We start from the raw sequence: 24114 nt of genomic DNA on the forward strand, positions 1-24114 counted from the left end.
ATGATTCATCAGAAAAACAATATAAAAAATATTTTAAAAAATCTGGGGAAACTGAAGGATTTTACAAACCAAGAGGAACATCTGAATGTGTGCAAAGACGTACAGACCATGCTTTTGTCTTAGTTTTTGCATAATATCAAACAAAAATAGCAACAATTGGTGAAAGTTTGTTACATTCATTTTTGTTGGGTTAATTGTTTTTTAACACTTTTTATATTTTAACACACGTATTTGTTCTTTAATGTCTGTTTTATCTGATGGGTGCATGGATCATCGATAGATAGATAGATAGACAGACAGACAGACAGACAGACAGACAGACAGGCAGACAGACAGACAGACAGATAAAATCACGACTTTAAATCATTTTATTTACAGAACTTCCAGAATATTCCATGATGTTCATAAGTAAATAATTTCTGAATTAATAGAGACTGTAAAAATAAGTGAATGAAGTGAATCTGTACAATTTTAATACTTAAATACTTTACTACCTAAACGATTAAATGAAGGTTCAAGGTGATGTTTTTAGAGAAAACAACACAATCTGAGAATAAATGAATAGACCCTCTATGATAAACATGTAGTCTACTCTTTCTTGGTTCTTCAATCTTAAGGTTGAAATACTGGATTTCTGACATTTAAAGTCATTGTTGTTGCTGAATTTCGTTTAAAGTAGTTTGAAAATATTACGATCTGAAGGAAAAACTGAATTATTTCATGGTGATGCAACAAAGAAATTAAGATGCTGGAGAAGCTTTCAACCTCTAACAAGATGTAATGTTTGTGTCTCCAGAGAGGATCTCTTCTAATCTATGTTTTTTTTTTAATAAAGTCAATCCCTGCTCCGCAGATTTGAAAAAGACAGTCAAACTTGTGGTCTTATGCCACGTCGTCATAGTCATCCTCATCCTCATCCTCCTCTTTGCCGTCTGATGTTTCTCCAATGTCGTCGTAGTCCTCAGAGCTGGAGTCCTCTGCTGCTGCATCTGGTGGGTGTGCAAAGGGGTTCTCCTCGTCTTCCACTTTCACATAGTCCAGCTGGTCGTCTGTACTCTGTTCGTAGTCCGGTTCCTCACTTAGGTTCTCGTAGCTTTGAGTTGGACAACCTGACTGCGACTGCACTTTCAGGTCTGAAGTATTCTGGGATGGAGGAGGAGGAGTCTCTGGCTCGTCGTCAACCTTCACGTAATCCAGCTGGTCGTCAATCTCTTCGTAGTCCGGTTCCTCGTTTAAGTCATCATAGTTGTGACTTGGAGAACCCTGGGACTGCAGTTTGAGGTCTGAAGGATTCTGGGATGGAGGAGGAGGAGTCTCTGGCTCATCGTCAACCTTCACATAGTCAAACTTGTCATTGCTCTCCTCGTAATCGTGCTCCTCACTAAGGTTCTCGTAGCTTTGAGTTGGACAACCTGACTGAGACTGCACTTTCAGATCTGAAGTATTCTGGGATGGAAGAGGAGAAGTCTCTGGCTCATCGTCAACCTTCACATAGTCAAACTGGTCAGTGCTCTCCTCGTAATCGTGCTCCTCACTCAGGTTCTCGTAGCTTTGGTCTGCTGCAGGACCAGATTCGGTTTTTGGATCTGGTTCACAGTAGAGCTCAGTGCCATCATTCCTGTTCCCAAAGTCGGGCGGCGGGTCCACGCTCTCTTCATAGTTACCCAAGCTTTCCTCATCTTCAGTTCCTTTTGCAAGATTCTCGTAGCTTTGAGCTTCTGAAATCAAAAAAGGAAAACTGATTATTTCCTTTTAGTAAAGCAAACTGACTAGAGTCCCATCCTTCCTTTACGATGATGCCGTTTTTAGGCACCATTTAAAGACTTGTGTCACTTACTAGGACATAGTTTCTGCAGAGCAGTGGGAGTTCATCAGAAATTAACCTCTGACTGTTGGTGCAGGGCAGCCCCACACCCTCTTCCTGTCACCAATATCTGAGGGTTCTCCGTTTACACTTTCTCTTGCTAGCTTACGGCCCCTCACACCCCTGGTGAGCGGTTTCAGAGCCACCCAGCCGTGCAGTTTTGATCCACATTCCAGGTCAGACGAGGGAAGCAAAGACGTGGATGCATCAGAATGGAGCGGCGCAGAACACTTAGGACCCGTCCAACGTATTTTCTGTGTCACAAATACAGTCAGGACCATAAATATTTGGACAGAGACACATTCTTTGTAATGTAGTTTCTTTACATTACCACAGTGAATTTTAAATAAAACAACTCAGATGCCATTGAAGTGCAGACTTTCAGCTTTTATTCCATGGGTTGAACAAAAAGATTGCATGAAAATGTAAAAACTGTAGCATCTTTTAAACACAATCCCTTCATTTCATGGGCTCCTAAGTAATTGGACAATTGACTTCCATGCTATTGCATGGGCAGGTGTGGGCAATTCCCTTGTTATGTAATTATGAGTGAAGCAGATAAAAGGCCTGGAGTTGATTAGAGGACTCGTGCTTGCATTTGGAAGATTTTGCTGTGAACAGACAACATGCGGTCAAAGGAGCTCTCCATGCAGGTGAAAGGAGCCATCATTAAGCTGAGAAAACAGGAAAAAAAACAAAATTGCTACAGTATTAGGAGTGGCAAAATCAACAGTGTGGTTCATCCTGAGAAAGAGAGAAAGCACTGGTGAACTCAGCAATGCAAAAAGACCTGGACGTCCACGGAAGACAACAGTGGTGGATGATGGCAGAATCATTTCCATAGTGATGAGGAACCCGTTCACAACAGCCAACCAAGTGAACAACACTCTCCAGGAGGTAGGCGGATCAATATCCAAGTCTACCATCAAAAGAAGACTGCATGAAAGTAGATCCAGAGGGAACACTGCAAGATGCAAGCCACTCATAAGCCTCAAGAATAGGAAGACTAGATTGGACTTTGCTAAAAAGCATCTAAAAAATCCAGCACAGTTCTGGAAAAACATTCTTTGGACAGATGAAACCAAAATCAACCTCTACCAGAATGATGGCAAGAGAAAAGTATGGAGAAGGCGTGGAGAAGCTCCTGATCCAAAGCACACTACATCAGTAAAACACGGTGGAGGCAGTGTGATGGTCTGGGCGTGCATGGCTGCTAGTGGCACTGGGACACTAGTGTTTATTGATGACGTGACAGGACAGAAGCAACCCAATGAATTCTGAGGTGTTCAGAGACATACTGTCTGCGCAGATCCAGGTGAATGCAGCTCTGTCTGCGCAGATCCAGGTGAATGCAGCCCTGTCTGCGCAGATCCAGGTGAATGCAGCCCTGTCTGCGCAGATCCAGGTGAATGCAGCCCTGTCTGCGCAGATCCAGGTGAATGCAGCCAAACTGATTGGACGGCGTTTCATAATACAGATGGACAACGACCCAAAACATACAGCCAAAGCAACTCAGAAGTTTATTAAAGCAAAGAAGTGGAATATTCTGGAATGGCCAAGTCAGTCACCTGATCTTAACCCAATTGAGCAGCATTTCACTTGTTGAAGACTAAACTTCAGACAGAAAGGCCCACAAACAAACAGCAACTGTTTGCCGCTGCAGTAAAGGCCTGGCAGAGCATTCAGAAGGAGAAAACCAGCATCTGGTGACGTCCATGAGTTCAAGACTTCAGGCTGTCATTGCCAACAAAGGCTTTTCAACCAAATATTAGTAATGACCATTTTGTTTTCAGTTATTTCATTTGTCCAGTTACTTAGGAGCCCATGAAAAGAAGGGATTGTGTTTAAAAAATGCTTTAGTTTTTCACATTTTTATCTTTTTGTTCAACCCATGGAATAAAAGCTGAAAGTCTGCACTTCAATGGCATCTGAGTTGTTTTATTTAAAATTCACTGTGATAATGCACAGAAACTAAATTAGAAAGCATGTGTCTCTGTCCAAATATTTATGGTCCTGACAATAAGCTCTTTATCAAACGGGCCTTTTTTCTTCTGCTTCTGACTATTAACGATTTGAAGTAAATAAATAGTCAGAAGTTTTAAGCTGACTTTTCTTGATATGTCATCCGTCATCAGAAAAATGTCACAAGAAGATGTTAAAAACACCTTCTTCATCAGAGTGGGTCTTTAAAGGTATTAGTTTGGTAAAACGAAAAATGAACTATTATAGGGTGATTACTTTTTTAGAATTCAGGTTAGTTTGTGGTTCTGGTTCTTTGGTTCTCGGATTTTGTCAGGATCCATCACTTTTAAGTTTAGGTTTCTTTTCCTTTTTTTAACTTTGTTTTTATTGAGTGTTTTCCAGTTTTTACACAAATGGGTCAGGAAATACAACAAAAAACCAATATAAACATAATACACAACAATTGGGCTTTTTATTGTTTTTTCAAAATCCTCTTAAAATCTTTATGGTTTTCCACAAAAAAAAATCAAACAATTCTTCCCTTTTTTTATGCCTAACTTTAGTTTGAGTTGAAATGTCATCTTTTTCCATGGAGTCAATGGTCTGTATGATCTTCACCCAGTTATCTTTTCCAGGAGGGTCCACCTTTTGCCATTTTTTGTCACTGCTTACTCACTTGCCAATAGTAATATCCTTACCAGGTAAATATCTTCATTCAGTAAAGAGTCTTCAATATTCCCAAAGTACAGAATTGTAAACTCATTAGGCTGGTGATATCCCAAAACACTCTTTATAACAGTTGCTACAACCTTCCAAAAAGATAGTAGTCTAGGACCTGACCAAAATATACGTCTATGATTCCCTTCAGACTTCCACATCGTCTCCAACAAAACTGGAGTTTTTAGTTGTTTGCTTTTGATTTGGGCCGCTATAAAATCCTTCCATGCTAATAATAATAATAATAATGGATTGGATTTATCTGTGCTTTTCAAGACACCCAAAGCGCTTACATTGTGTCCATTCACTCCTCATGCATACTTGGTGATGGTAAGCTACGGTTGTAGCCACAGCTGCCCTGGCAGACTGACACTGGGGGTAACTGCTTCCATATTTGAGAGCTGGCAGAAGAGCACTGTGGGAAAGAAAAATAAACTTCCTGGTTGAATGAACGTCAAAATGAAAACAAACACAAAAAATAAGCTACAAACCAGTCTTCTTCCGGACTTTTTTGATTGAGCTCAGATTCCCATTTACTTTTAATGCATTAAGTTTAGGTTTCTTTTTTCGTTTTACATTCAGGCTCATTTCAGTTTTGAGGTTTTCACACCAGGTTGAACTTTTCTATGAATCCTAAGATGTTTCGGTCTCACATTAGATTCCAAAAGAGTATCTAAGGTCTCAAGTTTCAGTGTTTGTGTCAGAACTTGATGTTTTTTGGTATCTGCAGGTTTTTCACGAGACATTAAGGTTCATGTTCTGCTCTTTGAAAGTCATTTTTAGGTGTGTAATTTTAAACCACTCCTGTTTCACCATGACTGACATGTAGTTCTTCAAGTGTTTTTGGTTCTGTAGAACCCGATCTGTCTGTTTCGGCCCTCTTTGTGTTACCCGGCACACCTGATTTCAGTTTCAGTCGCTTTGACTTCTTCCTGTTGGTTTACTTTTACAATAAATCAGCGGTTTTTGGTCATTTCGAGTCAGATCCTCATTTTGCTTCATGTTCCTCCAGCAATCATTTCCATTGGCCACATCTGTTTAGGTCCAGATAGTTTCCATCTCAGTTATTTCAACAAATTATTGTAGGTGGAGGACACGAGTGCTGATTCCTGCACTTGTGTCCTCCACTTACAATGACCACAGCTATTGACCCGATGAGGACTTTTGACATCCACTCTGCAAAAGAGCTTCTTAAATACAGGAAGTGTGGCTCAGAGAGGGAGCATTTGAGGAAACATCTTTTTGTTCAAAGGTTTTGTCATAAGATCCAACATGGAGTCTTGCCTGCAAGGAGAAACTGCGTCCGCGGCGGCAGAGGAGGTGTGCCTTGGAAAACGTTTATCTCCTGATATTTGTTGCTCCTGGGAAAAAAAACAACAACAAAAAGTAGTTAAATGCTTAGTTCAGTCTGAAAAAGTGAAGAAAATGCATTTGTGCCTCTTTTTTTCCACAAACATACAAGCTTCCCGTGTGCATGAAGACAATACAGTGAACAAATAGAAAAACTAGAGTCTTTCATGTTTTAAATTGTGTAAAAAAAGGTTTTGTAGACACCAAACTTTCACTGTTGAATGGTAAATTGTTAAGACCAGGTGTTTATTGAACTGTAACTTTGATCAACTTTTTGCAAAAATGTTTTGACTTCATAAATAGAAATGTCATCCTTTGAAATGATAAGTGGCTGTACGTGTGTAATAGAGTTCTACTGCCTTTTTAGAAGACACAAAGCGCTTTCCAGTCACATTCAGCCACGCACACTTACAGTAGAAAACCTTATCGATGTTGTACATTCTTGTGCAAAACAGTCTACTTTGCAGGAATCTTTGCCACCGCTTTAAAAACAAAACAGTTTAATTTACTTTTGTGATGCATCCATGATAAGAATTTTGTTTATTGTTAAGGCATGGTTGCAGCATTTTGCGCAAATTTTTTTTAAAATCTGCACCTCTTTTGTTATTTGTGGTTTTGGTTCCTGTGTGTACTTGTGTTCTTGTCTTGACTGCATCTTGTTGGTTTTAACTCCATAGTTTAAACTTTTCTTTTTTTAAATTCCTTGTCTTAGTTTGCTGATGTTTACATTTTCCTGCAGTTTTCTTCTCCCATTTACTTTTATTTTGAAATGTTTGGACTTCCTGCAAAGTAGTTTGCCTTTCGGTTGACACTTGCAGGTAAATTCAAGGTGTTTTCAGTCTTTTGTATTTCCTGAAATGTTGAGGGCAGCAGTTCAATCTTTTTCTTCCGTTTTTATCCGACATAAAAGCATCCAACAGTCCTCAAACCTGCAGCTGCTCTCATTAAAACCGATTAAAGATCAGAAATGTGTTGCCTTACTTCAATTTGCTGTCAGATCTTCTTTGAAGTGGTACAAATGTCTGTTTGCCTGAAAGAAAACACACCAGAAAGTGCAGTTAGAGTTGGCGCATCTGCAGAAACAACTCCAAGAAAAAATAGAAAATAAATATTTGAACCCACCAGGAAAGACTGCATTGCTTTATCTGAACTAAAATTGACAAAGTAAATGATAATATATTCGTTTTACCATTAAGGACATCATATGTCAACATTTATAAATAATTTTCTGTGATCTCTACTGATGGCTGATATTGTTTTTTGTGCTGCAGCCCAGTTTCCCTGTTGGGGTCATTAAAGTTTCATCTAAGCCAATCAAATCCAGAGCATGCCACTAATAACAGCAGTTCATACAGTTATAATGGCGAATAGTTTTAATAAAGTCCTCACAGTTCCTGTAACAGTGAGCCGCAGATGGTTTCCTGTTCTACTTTATCATTTGTGGTGAAAGCAAACACGTTTTGGTTCCCAGTTAGAAAAAAAATGACTTTAAAAAGGAAGATAAAACCGTCTTTTCTTTCATTTAAATTCACATATCCCACACGTTTAGATCAGACATTGAGATCAGTATTAGTTTTTAGATTTGTACAGCTGAAAATCTGTGTGCTGTAAATTAATTTGGTAAATGTTAGAACTGAAACAGTCAACTGTTCAAGATTCTAGACACACAAAGTAAAATATTTAAGAGAAATGGAAAATGTTGTCTACTAATCGTGTGATTTTTTTTTAAGTATTTTGTAAATTAACTTGATTTCCAGTCCGAGCAGCAGGTCAGATTATTCTTTTGGTCTAACAAAAAACCTAGGAGGAACGCACATTTATAAACACGAGTGTCCTTCAGTTTTCATGACTTTTGGTGAAATGTCTTTGCAGAAGATGGAAATATTACTCAGATCTGCTTTCACTTGACTGATAGACTCAATCTAGAAGTCCATCCTCAGCTGAAACCCTTTTTATGAACCACAAAGCTGCTTCAGGGTCACTTCATCCTCTGTTGGAGGGGACACATCCCGCCTGGCACACATGACTGTGACACACTAGATGACCTCATTTCTGTGACTCCACTTGTAACGTTTTTTGCCAAACACCATCAAAACTCTTTCTCATCCACCGTGCAAAAAAGACCGTTTCAACCCTTTAGATTAAATAAGTTCATGTTTATTCCCCCTTTTTTGGGAGAGGAGGGTTAAACTTAAAAAACGAGATTTCTGCTCGTTTGTCACTTTTCCGTTCAGTAGAAGGTCTTTTGAAGACTTCACGGGAGTTCTGCATTTCTCATGGAAAATAATGTACTCCAAAAATCTCTGATCTCACAGCTAAAGCCTTCGCCACATGCACCCGTGATGCAGATTTTGGGTCGTCTCAAGGAGAACGCAGGCGTGTCTGGCTCCCACGGCCACCTCAAGGGACGTCATGGAAATGGAACGTACCGTTGTCGTGGGTGTGGTAAATGCATTGTGACCTATTTGTGAGGCTAATAGAGGTTATTTACATTTATGATGTACAGCTGCAGGAGAATCTGTCGTCCGGTGGCCTCACACCACACTCTAGTTCAGGGGTGGCCAAACCACGGCCCAGAAACCATATGCGTCAAATTATTTAATCTGGACTACCAAACTGAAATAAATAATATTGATAATCCTTATTAATGTTTAATTTTCTGCTGTGTCCCCATGGAGCACAACAAATAAACTGACCTTTGTCTAGATCTGCATGTATGTGGTGTTGGAAGATTTGTTGGTTTGTTAATGTTCGTGTATGTTTTCCAAGTCGGACGGTCATTTTTACCGATCATTCCAACACCTCATGAACGCAGCATCTGTCTAATCTGCATTTTTCACTGAGGGACATCAACCCATCGGTGCAATTGGCAGTAAAATGAGAACAAAGCCCCAGTTTTGAAATAAAAACTCCTAAATGTTCTGTTTTAAAGTATATAAATGTATAAATGAAAGCATGTTTTTGCAGCTATTACAACGACTACTGTTGTGATGTAAGGGTATGTAAATAAAATTGGATTGATTTGTGGGACATCTGTGGACGTTGTGATTAAGACTTAAGGGTGTGAGATAAAATACACTATTAGATTTGCATTTATACTTATGCTATATGTTTTCTTTACAAGGCTCTTCAATAACAATCCCACATGGAGCACGACCTCCTTTTCTCGCTGGAACTGGTAAAAATCACGTCAAAGTTGTTCCCTGTCAGGAGCTGGTGGAGTAGAACCCAAAACACAGGAGATGAGGCAGAAATTAAAACATTTAATAAATAAACTCAACCATGACAGGAACCATGGGAGGAAAGTTGAGAAAGCAGAACAGATAAGCTCACAAGGAAGAACTGACAACCAGATAAGTAAATGCACTGAGGGTAATGAACTGAAAGGAAGGCCACTGTGAACCATTACAGACCTGAAACTGATGGGACTGAATTCAAAATAAGACCAAAAATGCAAAAAATCCAAAGTTCAGAATCCCCAAAGCTGAGTTTATCGGCTGTACAGGGGGGGCATGGCAAAAACTGTTCAGGAAAAATGATATTTCATTTGATGTGATTGTATGAAAATCACATTTATTCCACCGGAAACCTGCAAAATTATTATAGCTGTTTTGATTTTCAGTTTCAATGTTTCTTTATTTGTTTTCATTTTCATAAAACAACAAAAATGAAGGATCATACACAAGTTCTCAAACATGGAAAATGAAAGTGAAGGGAAAGCAGAAAAGTGATTTTTCTGCCTCTTTTTCATGCTTTGAATAAAGCAAAAAAAACAATTATAAAGCAAAAAATGTTTGGTGTCTTTATTGTTCTCATGTTTTGACTCAATCCAGGAGTTAACTTAAAGTTTTATTTTAATTTTGTGATTCTCTCATTAAACTTAGACCATTTTGACAATAAAGCATGATTTTAAATGACTTCCTATCAAATTGTATTGGATTAAAAATAACTCTGCATGTTATTGAAATTAAAATTGTATTTTTAAAAAAACCTAAAAGACCTGAAAACTGATGGTCATTATTGTAAATAGGTAAATTATATAAGTGTCTTTATTTTTCAGTTACGCTTTGCTTAAAATTAAATAAACTATTTTATTTTGTTGCTTTATGAGCGTTTAAAAGAAGATTTTAGCTTTAAATAAATGTTCAGATATAATTTAGGAGGAGTTTCATTTTTATTAAGTAACTTACAATAAAGTAGCAGTATTTGTACCTCAACAGATCAGAGAATATTTAAGGTAAACTTTATTTATATAATAGGAAACTTTCTGTATTTTTTAGTCAAACATGAAACACGCGTTCACCCACAGTTTGAGGCATTTCTATTCATTTTACAGAGACGTGTCTTCAGCATCTTCATCTTTATTATTTAATAATTCAGAAACAAACTCCTCCTGCAGGAGGAGGAAGAGCTGCAGAAAGCTGCAGCCGAAAAAACCAAAACAATGATGTGGAAATCATTTGGAAACAGGCCAGAACCAAACAGGAACAGGAGTGGTGGTTTTGATGGTTCAGGCTTCACAGAGAAGGAACATGCAGGAGTTCAGACTATCGCTCTTCTTTGTGTGATTCCTGATGAGACTTTAGGGTCCACCTGTACCTGCACACCTGTATCCGGCATTAGTGCAGACCTCCGATTAAAAAAAAAAAAGAGTTTTATATTCCCCCTTCTAGCCTTTTCTAAAAAGTTTGATCCGAAAATAGCCGTCTCTATACATCAAAGTATTATTTCAAAACAAAATGCTTAGCCTTTTAAATCAAATTTAAAATTATAATTTAAGAAAAGAGTGAAATCTAAGCACTTTTTGAGTTAATAAACTGCACTTCTAATAATAAGATGTGGCTTTTTATGAGTTGAGCGTAGAAAGGCATTTCTATTTCAAAATAAAAGCACATTTTTAACGTTGTTTACCGTTCTTGACGCTTTTGTTTGACGTGCAGGTTGAATTCCTGCATTTCAAGGCTCTTCACAGCTCATTTAAATGGCTGGTGATGACTCAGGAGGCCGTTTTGGGGAAAAAACGATGCTTCACGACATTAAAGTCGTTCCTGCCCTGACGGAATCAAACTCGCAAATACTTTTCAGGACCATTTGTCAGCTCTCTTAAGGTGGATCTTCCAGACATTTTAAAATGATCCGTGTTTCCCTGCTACTTTGCTTTATGCATGAATTATTATTTACATTAGTTTTGTTTTGTGTTTTTATTGAGGCAAACTAAATGGAAACATAGAATTTGTGGTGTTTAAGTTTTTGCCTTTGCTTTTTTTACCTTATCTTAACTGCTGTTATGATGATTTCAATAAAGATAGATTTTCTTTAATAGCTAAATTAGATATTTATTGTCTTAACAATAATTTTTACACCATATTTCCATTTACATGTGAACTTTGTTGTCACTGCTGTGTCTTTCATCTCCCACACGTGTGAAACTGAGAACAGACGAAGCCTAAACACGAAAAGAGGATCTTTTTTTTATGTCTGCATATGTTTAGTATCCAGTCAGTGTCGTTCAATGAATCATAGCAGAAAAGTAAAGGTTTGTCTCAGTTATCAGAACTAAAGAAAACAAGCCGCTTACCCCGTCTGGATATACATATGTTGATGATGATGAAGATGAGGCTGATAACCACCGACACAAAAATCATCCCAACCACCACCAACAACCAGATGTTCTGCCGCAAAGTCTTCATGAGAGCTCTGATGGACGGAAAACGAGACGATGAAGGAAACAAACAGGAGAAGGGACAGAGATGCCCGGGTTTTACTTCACAAAAACTGACCCGAGCTGCTGCTGCTGCTTTTCAGTATCCACAGGCGTTAATCGGAAAGTCGACCAATCACCACTTCCTCTTTTTGATCGTTGAGTAAGTCTTCAAGTTATTTTGGAATTAACATTAGCATTCTCAGAATAGAAAACAAGCTTCCTTGACACCCTCCAGGGACTTTCTTCTGTGGAGGAAGTCTGTCTTCTTCTGTCAGCTCTGCCAGAAAAGAAAGAAAAAAAAGAGCTTTTCTTCTCAAAGCTGCAGATCTAAAGTCTGTTTTTACAAAACAGCAGCTTTTAAATGAATTGTTTGAAGCTACAAACGTGTGTGTTTCTGTCTTTATGGGCAGATGAACATTTTCCCCCCCCCTTTATCTTTGTGTGCCACATCCTCAGCCTGCAGCAGCTTCCTGCTGTCCCCCCACATGGAAATACTGCTGATTCAGAACCGCGTTCATCACTTCTAGCTCCAGACTTTTTTTTAAACTTTCCAAATGGATCAGAAAATGTCCCACCTTCTCGGAGAAGACCAGACGCGGCGGCGGACTCCAACGGCGGGCTCACAAAATGGTCGATGAGGGCAGGTGGCGGGTGACATCATGCACTGCACTTGTATTTATTTGCATGACAGCTTCTCATTTTCTCACTTTAATGAAGAAGCAGGAAGACTGACTGTACAAACCCCCACCCTTGTCAATGCTCCACTGACCCCAGCATGCGGGTGAGAAATACAAATGCACATCTTTACCACCAGAACAGACTGTTAACTCTGCAGAGTCATTACTTTTATATTCACCGACAGTATAATACAAGAATAAAATATCATAAAAAATCTTAAAAATGAAGTTTAAGAAGTTAGCAACTGACATGGTGGAATCATTTTAAGAACAAATAATACCTCTAAAAATGATTGGAGTTTTAATACATGGTTTAGATTTAAAGGCATCATTTTACAACTTATTTTGCCCTTCTTCAATCATACGATATACCCCCTTCTTGAGCAAATACCTGCTTCAATCAAAGGGCCACAAGTGCTGCAGATACCACATCCTCCATGCTTTCAGTAAGTTTTGATATTACCAGATGCTCCATCTTCCGACAGGCTCCTATAATTACTATTTGCAAAATTGTTGCTACGACTTAGATTCAGAGGAACGGCATCGAGGCGAAAGTGAGGCCTCCGGATTCAAACCAGCAACCTGGCTGAACAACCAAATTTCCAGCTTGTTGTGATTGCTCCCATCTTCTGTTCAGGTTTTGCTTGTCATCTCCAGCAACTAATCCATTTTTTCTAACGTATTATTCTGAAAGTTTTGTTTTATTATGTCACTTCCTGTATTTTCCTTCAAATAAAAAAACTAAGTCCAGATGACTTTTGTTTACAAAAACCTTTTCTGCTGTGAAGCCATTCTGGATTAGTCTTCAAGGCCGGCAATCTTTCTATTTGAGGTTCTTTGTTTCTAATTTGTGAAAAATGTTCTTTTCTCTGTTTTATTTCAATTTCCCCTTTTATAATAAAATCATATATTTTTTGTTAAAAGCCATTTATTTATTTTGTGAACAACTGAACATGGCAGAACTTGGCTTCACATACAGTGAATTAACAAAACAATTAGTAATTGTGGACAACAAAAAAATGGTCAAACACAACAATTACACATTTAGAAGCTTAATTTTTTATGGTTATGCAGGAAATAAGTTTATTTTTGTAAACGTTTTTTTCAAATAGTTAAAGAAGTAAAGAAGGAAAATAAAAAAAAATAAAACTAAGCATTGGAAAAAGCAAAAAAATCCTGTTTTGGTAATATTATTTTATTTTATTTTTTATTTTTTTAATGAAAGCAAGTCATTGTATCTGCCTTTAATTTGAAATGCAACACCAGAATTTAGAAACACGGCGAAAGGAAGTGTCCTTTCAAAATAATTGCTTCAGCATTCTGTCTTATTGCTGGGAAACAAAATTTTGCTGATACAGAGCTATGCAGTCATATGTGACAAATTGTCATACGGTGCTATGTTAGTGTGGTACACGTGTACTTAACGTCACAATCAGCAAACGTGAGGTTTTATTTATTTATTTTTGAAGCGACAACCGGAAGTACTCCTTCTCCGCTCGTTAGCTTACCTGTAGTTATGACGTTAGCTTGTTTTCTTGGACACTCCTAGCTGCTATCCCGCCTCTGTGGTAATTACCTGTTCCCCCCTCGGAGAGCCATGGCCGAGGAGGCCCCGGGATCTCCCCTCACATCTCAGCATGACGGTAAATGTCTTCCGTTTCACGCCTTTCGCCGCGGGTGCGTTACGGCCCGAATTAAGCGGCGGCCTCTCTGCACTGACAACAAGATTAGCTGCCTTTAGCATCCTCAGCCAGGGCGACGTGTCACAGTCGGCCAGCTGGCTCTTGCCTTGGCGAGCGTTTCTGTCTGCACATGTTAACATCTCTTCCTCAGGACGCGCCCCGGTAAACCGGAGACTCGTTTGACGCCCCGCTGCTGTTAACAACAATGCACACGTTCTTCCTCTGCCCCCGTATCACCTCACGAGCTGGTTAGCTCCCAGCTCTGAGCTACTAGTTGAACTAGTTTGATCCAAAGGTCGGCCTTGGGCTTTTGGTAGCCTGTCTCGGCACGGGAACCCTTAACTGGGGTCACGGAGGAGTGTGAGCCCCTGAAAAGGCTGCACTGGGGAGAAACTCCTGCTGTTCTCGTGGACGCTTTTCCCTGACGTCTGCAGCTCCAAGGGACTCGAACCTATCACGTCATGGATGTTCATGACCTCCGTTTATCGCAGCTACGAGCTGAAGCAAACACCAGTCCTGTGTGTTGGTGCATCATTTATGAAAGTGGATAAGTGAGAAGGATCAATGTCACTTCAGGAGCTTTCATGTCAATTTATCAAAGAAGAACATTAAACATCCTCCTGGCCACACTTTGGACAAGCCTGGTTAGATGATCATTAAACATTTACTTTTGGTATTTACTAGTGTTCAGACAGTGACATCCACCTGTATAAACAAGAAGACCGTGTTGTTTTGATGAAGAAGAGGCCGTTTCGCCCTGTCCGTGGTCATCGTATGGAGTCAGGTGATGTCTTGATCTAAAGCGTGCGTTTGGGGAGAGAGAGGGTTCCTACATGAAGCACAGGTGTGTCCAGGAACGCCATGAAAAAGGGACGCACCATTGCTGTCCGTGTGATAAGTGTGTTGTGGGGTGTTCATAAGGATAATGGAAGTTACACTCATATGCATAGGGATGCCACATTTATCAGTTCACTCCGTATGCCACACCATTGAACTCAATGGTGTGGAACGTGAATCGTCTTTCTTATAGTATTTTTTTAAACAATTTTTCAGCTATTTGAACCATCCAACTATTCAGATGTTCAGCTCTTTCAGCTTTTTCCTGCTATAGTTTTTTCTCCTTCAAATCCTTGAACTTTTCAAGATATTCCAGGATGTTTGCCTCCATTGAAATACACGGGGAATCCTTGGTGCAGGAGCTCGCTGGTTCGACACCCGACTCTGGAATTTTTCGCAGGAATGTGCTGTTTTTCACTTTGTTTATGGTCAACTTTGATCATTTCTTTATTTACATTTTTTCTGTCTGCCAATTATTAAACCCTTTAAGTTTCCTTTTCAGTCAGCAATAAAGCATTCAAACCTGCATTTTCTTCTGGAAATGCAGCTTCTCTAGTTTTACAAAGATTTATTGTTGATTGTTTTATTACATTTAAGCATAAGCCAACTGAAGGGTCTTTCTATTGTTATTTGCTTATTAACAAATAATATCTTTCTTTTGTGTGTGTAAAACTTGAACCAAATCAAGCCGTGGTATCGTCCGTTGCACCCCTACCTTACGTGTTGCTTAAGTGTTCCCTACGACCTGTCGCCCACAGCACACCTCTAAAACCCTCCATGAACATTTTCTCTCTATGGATTCACAGAGCGGTCTACGACCCGATTCGATTTGCCCATATTTTGCCCCGGAGTCGGCCCGTATCCACCCACAAAGGCAGTTCCTGATCGTTTCTCATGCGGATGACTTTTTCCTCTAAAGGCTGTTTTTCTTTATTTTATTCTTTTTTACTTCAAATAAACAGAAACCAAGACGATGTCATATTATTTACAATCATGTACATATGCTGACGTATTGGCATTAGGGGAATGCGTGTTGTAAAGATCCCCAACTCGTGATCTCCTGACATTTTTCTGCATTAATTAATATAATCGGAGCAAAAAAAAAAAAAAGAAAACTGGCAAAAATTAAATGATTTCAGTACCTGAGTATTCTTAAAGTCAAAGTTACTCAAAAATTTCATTTTTTTTTACATTTTTTAATATTATTTTTTTCTTTCTTTTTTTTTAGTAAAAAAAAAAATTCAATTTATTTTCTTTTTTGATTGCATTGGAGTAATCTGGGGTGTTAATTTGAGGATAAAATTGCCAGGTCAAAGGTTCATCTGCATTCAGGGCGGTTAGGAGAACCTTTCCTTCCACTTTCGGCTTCTCCCATCAGGGGTCGCCACAGCGAACAAGTCGCATGGTAAACTTGGCAATGTTTTACGCCGGATGCCCTTCCTGACGCAACCTTCTCAAGCCGGGCTTGGAACCGGCAGAGGTGGAGAAGGGAAGAGGGAGCAGCCCGGAGTCGACCACCTGGGTTTCACGGACGGAAGGCGCCGCAAACCAGCACGAGCTAAACTGGCTCGAACCTAAACGAGAAAATTAAAAACCCAGAAATATTCTATAACATTTTTTAAAGAAGATATTAGAACCTGCTGCTTTTTGGCAGAATGAGAAAAATACACCGTTTTAGATCAGCTGGGGAGGCGTTTTCAACCATTTCTTTACAATCATCTTGTACATTAGACCAGTTAGACCCGGTTCATGTCAGACTATACGGACCAGTCTGAACGGGGCAGAAAAGCCGTTTAATGTTTTTTAGCTTCTGGATTCTGAAAAACCTGTTTTTCACATTAAAATACTACTACAAGAAATTTAGTTTGAATATAAAAAATCGGTAGTATTTATTTTGCAGGTTCGGTGAAGGAAAGTTGTTTCTGATTAGTAAAAATTCAGTAAAAGCGACATTACGTTTTTTCCCCCCACAGAACACCATTATAATACTCAGAACTTCATCAAGTCTCTGATCATCTTTCCGAGCAGAAAAGATTTCTCTTAATCAGTTTTGACATAAATCCTGACTCATTGTTCATTTATTTATTTTAAACACAGAGGAACATTTTCTGTGCTCAAGTTTCTCAACAGCTGCCTGCCTAATTCACCCTTTTTGTCCCTTTTACAAGTTTCATCGATGCTCACTAGTTTGGCGAATATAGACCACAATGCATTGCGTTTGAACAATTTTATTAAATGTATTTTTTTAGTAAACCATCATCGTTGTCAGAACACAGTGGATTCATAAATGGTTGTCGCAAAACACTGGTTTTTCGCAGAGACTTGTGGGAAATTTTTGGGGCATTTGATTCTGGAAAGCACTACAAAAATGGCGAACGCACTATTTAGTCCATTAAAAAGTGAGTAGTGAAGGAATTCGGACATAGCTTTCTTTCATGTCGAAGGTCTTCTTCAGTTTCCTTACCTTTCCTTCCTTACCTTTCCAAATATGTTTTCTTGATGTTTTTTTGAATTAACTTTTAAGCGTTGAGCTCCTAACTTTGCGGTCCGAGCTGCTGCTTAAAGTCACGTGGCGTGTCAAGACAGACGGATGTGGTGAACAGAATACGGTAGATTTTTATTTCAAAATTAAACTTCCTGCCGTATCAGAAAATAAACCAAACGGAAATAATTGAAGTTGGCGTCTGCGTTTGCGGCCCGAAGGTTGGGGACCACTGCTTTAGGCAGCATTCATAAGCCATACATGTTTCTGTGAATAACATGAGTAAATGTTTCTTTATTTTTTATAAGACAGTGTCTATCTGATGTGTTTGATGCATTTGTTCAGAGAATCTTCGGTGTTTTACTCCATCTAACAGACAGTAGAGGTACTCAAGTATCTGCAGCTGCCATAAGCAGAAATGAGACTGAAGCTTTGCACCTTACATACATCTGTGTGGCTCGTTTCTTTGGTAACTTCAGGTTTTATGTTTCCATAAAGATTTATTGCACCTCCTTGATCCTGGAAAGTTGAAGTTCTCCCTGCAGACTGCAGACTCAACCAAATGTTGAAGGCAGACGAGCCTGAATTCAGGTCCTTTTATGAGTTTTTATGGTGTCCTCAGCTGCTGCATGAGGTTTGCTGACCTCCCGCTTTTCTCGAGCTCGTAAATGTGAGAATGTTGCTCTCAGCGAACTGGCATTAAGTGACAGAGAAGTTAAATAAAGTATAAGCTGCTGGGGTCTCCGAAAAACCTGGGATTGTCTGGATTTTCTGGTCTGAATGGAGGTTTTTAAGCAGTTAAACATGAACATTCTTGTGTTAAAATGAAAGTAGATATATTTACAAAATTATGTTTGCATTTGTAAAACCTTAGGATTAAGGAAATGAATGAAATACTTTGACGGTTGAGCCTGAAACGATGAATTCCTGGAACCTTTTATTAATCTCACTTTCTTTCAAACTTAAACAAAATTCTGTTTTTTTTTTTAATCGTAATACATCATCTTATCTTGAAAGGAGAATCGGAAACTGAGTAGGACGTCTTTGTTGTTAATAATCATGGCAAACCCAAAAGTAACTTATTAGGTCAACATTTGTCAGGGTCTGTTAATAATAAAGCTTGAATCAATCTCTAAAACTGCTTTCATCACTTACAGAACCTTACTTTCACTGTTACACTAACAAACAAAAACACTAGGGATTTTTTCAGCAGACTCCTGGCTACATTCATTGGAAGCTTTAGGAATTTCTTTGGATTTGAAACTGTTGCTTTTTTCTTTAGTCAAGATTTGTTACGGTAACAATAACAAAAGATTTTTTACATTAGTTTAACCATGAAGCAACTAACCCATTTAAATAAAATCCCAAGTTAAGTGTCATTTTAGACTTTATTTTAGTAGAAAAAAAAACAATTTTGTTTATACGTAAATAAGTTTGTGGGCTAACAGCACGACAACAGTTGTATGTTTACATTTAACACTTTTTCTGGAAAAATACTTTTTTTTTTTTTATGGTGGTAGAAAACATGAAGCAAACATGGTCTGTTTCCGTGTGCTCAGTCTTTGAGCGACAGATGAACATCTAAACTGTCTTTGGGACATCAGCTGCAGTGAAGTGAGCGCTGCGGTTCTCTCCCTTCTTTGCTCAGAGGTACTCCAGCAGCGGGTGGCTGCTCTGGAGCTGGAGAGGACGGAGTTCATCCGACTCAAGCAGCAGCTGGAGGCCGAGTTCAACCAGAAGAGGGCCAAGTTTAAGGAGCTCTACCTGTCCAAGGAAGGTACAGACCTCACGCCTTTGGAGACTCTCCCATCTATGGCAGTGATACTGGAGGGAGATGTACATCCTGAAAAGACTCTGTTTGTTAATGTTTTGACCATCATCTTCCTAACCTGAGCAGCCTCTTGTCATCGACCCCCTCCGTCTCCTCGCTCTCTCATCAGAGGAGCTTCAGAGGAGGACCTCGGCGCTGGAGGAGGCTCAGAATGAGCTCATCTCCATGAAAGGCCAGCTGACCCAGGCGCGGGCCGAGATCGAGACCATCAAGGCCGTGGCCACCGTCTCAGAAAACACCAAGCAAGAAGCCATCGACCAGGTCCGCAGCCAGTGGCAGGAGGAAGTGGCGTCGCTGCAGGCCATCATGAAAGGTGAAGCCGACCTTCTGCTGCTGTGGAAACACTGGCTTTGTTTTTCGGGAACTCATTATTCAGAATATTTAGATGATGTGGTTTTCAAGAAGTGCTGCTCTGCTGCTGTTTGTTTCTTGGAAAACGTTGTGTCGAGTCTAAATCGGTCCTGTTTTCTTCATTCCTGGTTCTGGTGGCTCTTACCGGTTTGATTCATGTTGTTTGGCAGAGTTTTGTGAGTTTTAATAAACTACAGTAGATTTGACTTCTTTAAAAGGCTTTCTTCTCCCGCTACTGCTCTTCATCCTCACCTCCCATTCATGTTTTCTGTCCTTTCAGCCTGAATATCTGTGGATGAGCGTCTGTTCTCACTTCTCATCTCTGTTCGATTAGAGCAGAGCAGCTCTCCCTGGCTCTGATTTCCATTTCTCCACTGTTGCGGCCTCTTCCATAATGAAGCTGGAATCTGCTCGTCTTCGAGCGAAAACGTCTGCCAAGCTTTAAAAAAATTCAGTTTGGATTTCTCAACGTTTAGCGGAAACAAAAGAAGAGAAATGCAGACTCTTTCTGAGAGAAGCACATCAGCTTTTAAGAAGTCTAGATAGACGGTTTTCCTTTAACAAACAGCGCATGTTGGCTTTGGCCACAGAATGTTACAGGAAATGACATCATTAAGTTTAAGTTTCTTTTTTCGTATGATAATTTAGTTCCGCTGTCAGGTTTGTTGCACGCTCTCATTCACTCCTCGTGCACATTTATATGGAAGCGATTCTGTAGCATAATTGAAAATAAAAGTCAAAACCAAAAATGCTTTTTCATTTTCAGAATGAAGCTGCATCAAATGACTCCAAATTAAAATAAAAAAGCAATCAGCCAAACCGCTATTTCATTCTCTTCTTCAACACTGCTCATTCTGTCACTTAATTAAAATGATCATGAAAATGGTATTTGACATTTCATTTCGGTAAATGTGTAGCAAAATCCATTTAGAAATGTCTAATTTGACAAATAAAATGGATTAACAGAAATTCTTCTTCATTTTAAAAATGTAACTGCATCAATTTACTCAAAATTAAAAGGAAAAATCAATCCTTCAAAATGCTTTTTCATTTTCTACTTAAAAACTGCTTATTCTGTGTCACAATTAAAACGAAAAGGCAAAGAGGGGATTGCATTTTGATTTTCACATCCACCCTGCGAATAGTGTCGCATAGAAACAAAGATATTCTTTATTGGGGAAATTCAATTGTTACAGCAGTTCAGTGAAAAATAGAGAAAAAAGAACAACAACAGCAATGTGGAAAAAGAATGAAAGGGTGTTTAAAAATGTGTTAAGATGCAAAAGTAATAACATTCAACAACAAGAAGAATCTATACCTATAAACACCATTACGACATAACATATGTTATAAATTAAAAGACAGAATATTCGGATGGGCTATGGATGCATGATAACCGGTTTGTACATGCATATTTAAACTGTGGCGTTGTACAATCTTAACGGCTGTTGGAGTGAATGACCTGCGGAACCGTTCCTTCCTACATGGAGGGTGTAACGGTCTGCAACTGAAGGAGCTGCTCAGCGCCTCCACTGTCTGGTGTAGTGTTGAGAGGTGTTGACCATGATGGATGTTAGCTTGGCCAACAATTGGCCAATAATTCAATTTGACTTAGCGTTTCCAAAGGGGGAGGCGGGGCGATGACGTCAGTGCTTTCTCCGTGTGTCCGGCTGCTAACAGACACTTGCTAGGAGCAGTGCGGCCAGGCTTGTAGCTTTGTGTTAGCGGCAGAGGAGAGGGCTTTGTGATAGTTGTGCATTCCTGATGATTGTACACAGGTTCTCTGGACTACGTAGCAGCATTTCCATCTTCTGCGGTCCTCCTTCGGACACACCGCGGTTCGTCGAAACTTTCCCTGGGACTAGCTTTTTTTCTTCGGATTGGTAGCTGCCTTTGCATTGCGGAGCGCGAAGCTCCGCGATCCGAAGCTCCGGATCGCCAAAGACGGAAGTGCTGCTACCCTAAACATCATATGAATGTGTTTCCAGTGGTGTCCAGACAAAATAAAGGATGATGTAATTCCCACAAATTTACATCCAAGATGCTCATTGCCCGTTCAGAGTTTTAAGTACCTCCACGGCTAATGTTTTAGCACATATTAGCCTAATGCTAACCCGTCTTTCGGGTCCTCCTTGCAGCGAAGAAAAAAGAACTGAATGCATGGATTTAAATAAAATGTGAGCGAGCAGGCCCCTAATAATAATGATGACAGTAATAAAGCACATTTAGAAGATAGTCTCCTGCAGCTTCATGCTGAGTGTGTGTTGGTCCAACTAGCAAACATTTAGCATGGCTAAAACTGCTGGAGAGCTGTTGATGGGACTCCAGCTGTCATCGAACAGCAAAATCAGTGGGAAGCTGCAGAACATCTTCTAAATGTGCTAAGTCGAAGTGAATTATGCAACACTGTTCGCAGGTTGGATGTTAAAATGAAAATGCAATCCCCTCGTTGAATTTTCCTTTGAATTATGACACAGAATAAGAGGTTTTTAAGTAGAAAATGAAAAAGCATTTTAGCGGATTGCTTTTTCTTTTTAATTTTGAGTCATTTGATGCAGCTTCATTTTGAAAATGAATAAGCATTTCTGATATTGACTTTTAATTTTAACTATGCTACAGAATCGCTTCCATGCATTTAGTCGTGAATTTAAAGACTTTATTAGATTTTGTTGGTTTTTGGCTCTTCACATGTAAAATGCAGAAATTTGTAACTTTAAATACTGATAAAATAAATTAGTTTTACATGAGAAATGCTAGAAAACAGCTCATAAACACTCAAATTTAACCATAGAAATATTATTATGCGGCTCTTAATTATTTAGTCACTTTAATACATTTAAGTATAATTAACTTTTTGATGCTGTAGAAAATATTAAACAACAAAAACAACATTTTTTACTCTAGCTAAAGGAAATACTGACGTGGATTCTTCAAATCTTTTGTTTCATATAAACAGATTTTCCTGACTTGTTCTCCTCGCAGACACAGTATGCGAGTATGAGGTCCAGTTCCACCAGCGCCTGGAGCAGGAGCGGGCCCAGTGGAACCAGTACCGCGAGGCCATGGAGAGAGAGCTGGGCGACCTGCGGCGGCGCCTCACCGAGGGTCAGGAGAAGGAGAACCTGGAGGATGAAATGAAGAAAGTAGGTTTGCTTACAAAACAAAAATAAAATTGTTGTCCTTTTTTAAGTGTTTCCATCAAACTCACCCATTTTCCTGAAATCAACCTTTTAGTTTTAAAGTTTGAGCAAAAGTTTCAAAGTTAAACAGAAATGAACTTTAACCTTTTAACCATTTAGCAGGTGATTTGGTCCAAAGTTGGTTTAAAAGTAACTTCTGCTCTACTTCGTTTGGGATCAATGTTTGGAATTTGCAGAACGTTCTCATTTTGAGCCTGGAGATTTCTGATATTTGCAACCCTTTTTATCCGGAAGGAATTTTTTTTTTTTTTTTTCCTCGTTGTCACTTCCAACAACCTCAGTGTTTCTAATCTTCTACTGACAGATGTTCTGGGTGAAAGTCAAATGTTTTAGCAGCTTGATTTCCCAGAGATGATGAGTCTCCTGGAGAACAGAGGGAACCAGACGTTCTCCACCCACATTGTTGGGTCCACCCTGGGAAAACCAGGAACAGAGGAAAAGAAAAACATCAGAAATAATTCACACAGGACAGAAAACATATGATTTGATTTTTGGGCTCAACTGTTGCCGTGACAACGAGCTGACGGCCTCAGCTTTCTGCAAAGCCCTCGGTCAGATGCTCTTTCATGCAGGATCTGATAGGTGAATGCTATTCCCCCCCTGAGGTTGTCATAGCTACACGATTATGGGATGTTCAGGCTTGCATGCCGCACAAACTACGGCTGCAAACAGATTTTTTTAAAAACGGCGGTTAGAAGTGTTTGGCTTGAACACGATGATAAAAGTGAAGCTGAAAGTACCTGCAGTCTAACGGCTCAAGGCGGCGTTTGTCCCTCGCAGCTCAGGACTTCTCGTACAGGCGAGTCATCCTGTTGCATTGTGGGTAAGGTCGGATCTAATAATTCTGATTCTGCCGACGTGAAAGCTGCCTTTAAGTGGGGCGCAGCCTGAAATTGGATGTGAAGTGGAGAGAAGCCCCCTACTCTGAGATGGTTTGGAGGTTCACATCTGAACATGTTCCAGCTGCCTGGAGTCTTGAGACCGAGTCGTATTGTGGCTTTTAGAAAAAAAAACTGATGAGCTCCTCTGCTGTCCTGAAGGCTCAGGAGGATGCGGACAAGCTGCGGTCGGTGGTGATGCCTCTGGAGCAGGAGATCACAGCTCTGAAGGCCAAGCTGACCTCCAGCGAGGACAAGGTGAAGGAGCTGGAGGCCTCAAAGGTTCGTTTCTGCTTCTTTACTTCAGTTTAAAAATGTTCACGGCTACCGTAGGAAACGTCTGACGTCAGGGTTTTTTGGTGAACCCCGTTAAAATGTCCACTTCCTGTTACCCATGAAGCATTGTGTGTTTCTTATCCCACCAGTCTAGCTTATATTAGCTGCTCTCTGTTGTTTAACTCCACTGCACACAAATGAAAGCAACAGATTCAGAGATTAGATTTCAGTGATGTGAAGCATCCGGTGCTTTTAACTGGAGTTCTTTGGCTCAATCAATTTTTAGAGTTTCGTCACACCCAT

At 39.5% G+C, this 24114-nt stretch overlaps 2 protein-coding genes across 4 annotated transcripts in view; one reads left to right on the forward strand and one right to left on the reverse strand.

Annotated features, from left to right (window-relative positions):
- Nucleotides 1-350: 350 nt before the first annotated feature.
- On the reverse strand, nt 351-14242 carry scimp (SLP adaptor and CSK interacting membrane protein). Of its 3 annotated transcripts, none has more exons than XM_020709159.2 (6): nt 13783-14242; nt 11674-11874; nt 11472-11590; nt 6875-6923; nt 5828-5904; nt 351-1718 (listed from the first exon to the last, which is right to left on the reverse strand). In XM_020709159.2, exons 3-6 carry the CDS (start codon nt 11581-11583, stop codon nt 883-885), a joined length of 1074 nt encoding a protein of 357 aa, XP_020564818.1. In that variant the 5' UTR covers nt 11584-11590; nt 11674-11874; nt 13783-14242; the 3' UTR covers nt 351-882. The 3 variants fall into 3 exon arrangements, with proteins under 3 accessions (XP_020564818.1, XP_020564817.1, XP_020564819.1); XM_020709158.3 differs by lacking the exon at nt 13783-14242 and adding an exon at nt 12173-13151; XM_020709160.2 differs by lacking the exons at nt 11674-11874; nt 13783-14242 and having other exon boundaries at nt 11472-11664.
- The window catches only part of rabep1 (rabaptin, RAB GTPase binding effector protein 1), a 35032-nt gene continuing 24693 nt past the window's right edge, over nt 13776-24114 (forward strand). Inside the window, exons 1-5 of the mRNA XM_023962590.2 lie at nt 13776-13917; nt 18924-19052; nt 19216-19419; nt 22440-22600; nt 23698-23817. Coding sequence (XP_023818358.1) covers nt 13872-13917; nt 18924-19052; nt 19216-19419; nt 22440-22600; nt 23698-23817 — 660 coding nt within the window. The 5' untranslated portion in view covers nt 13776-13871. The remainder of the gene's footprint in view (nt 13918-18923; nt 19053-19215; nt 19420-22439; nt 22601-23697; nt 23818-24114) is intronic.

This window comes from Oryzias latipes, chromosome 14 (genome assembly GCF_053564925.1).
Source record: "Oryzias latipes strain Hd-rR chromosome 14, Olatipes_Hd-rR_3.1".
Lineage (NCBI taxonomy): Eukaryota > Metazoa > Chordata > Actinopteri > Beloniformes > Adrianichthyidae > Oryzias > Oryzias latipes.

What these genes read in the sequence shown, in the direction of transcription:
- scimp (XM_020709159.2), bottom strand. Translation starts at nt 11,583, where the DNA reads ATGAAGACTTTGCGGCAGAACATCTGGTTGTTGGTGGTGGTTGGGATG. An exon ending in CATATGTATATCCAGACGGG is followed by an intron (nt 6,924 to 11,471) that starts GTAAGCGGCTTG and finishes GTTTTCTTTCAG; the next exon opens with GCAAACAGACATTTGTACCA. An exon ending in GACGCAGTTTCTCCTTGCAG is followed by an intron (nt 1,719 to 5,827) that starts GCAAGACTCCAT and finishes TTTTGATTTCAG; the next exon opens with AAGCTCAAAGCTACGAGAAT.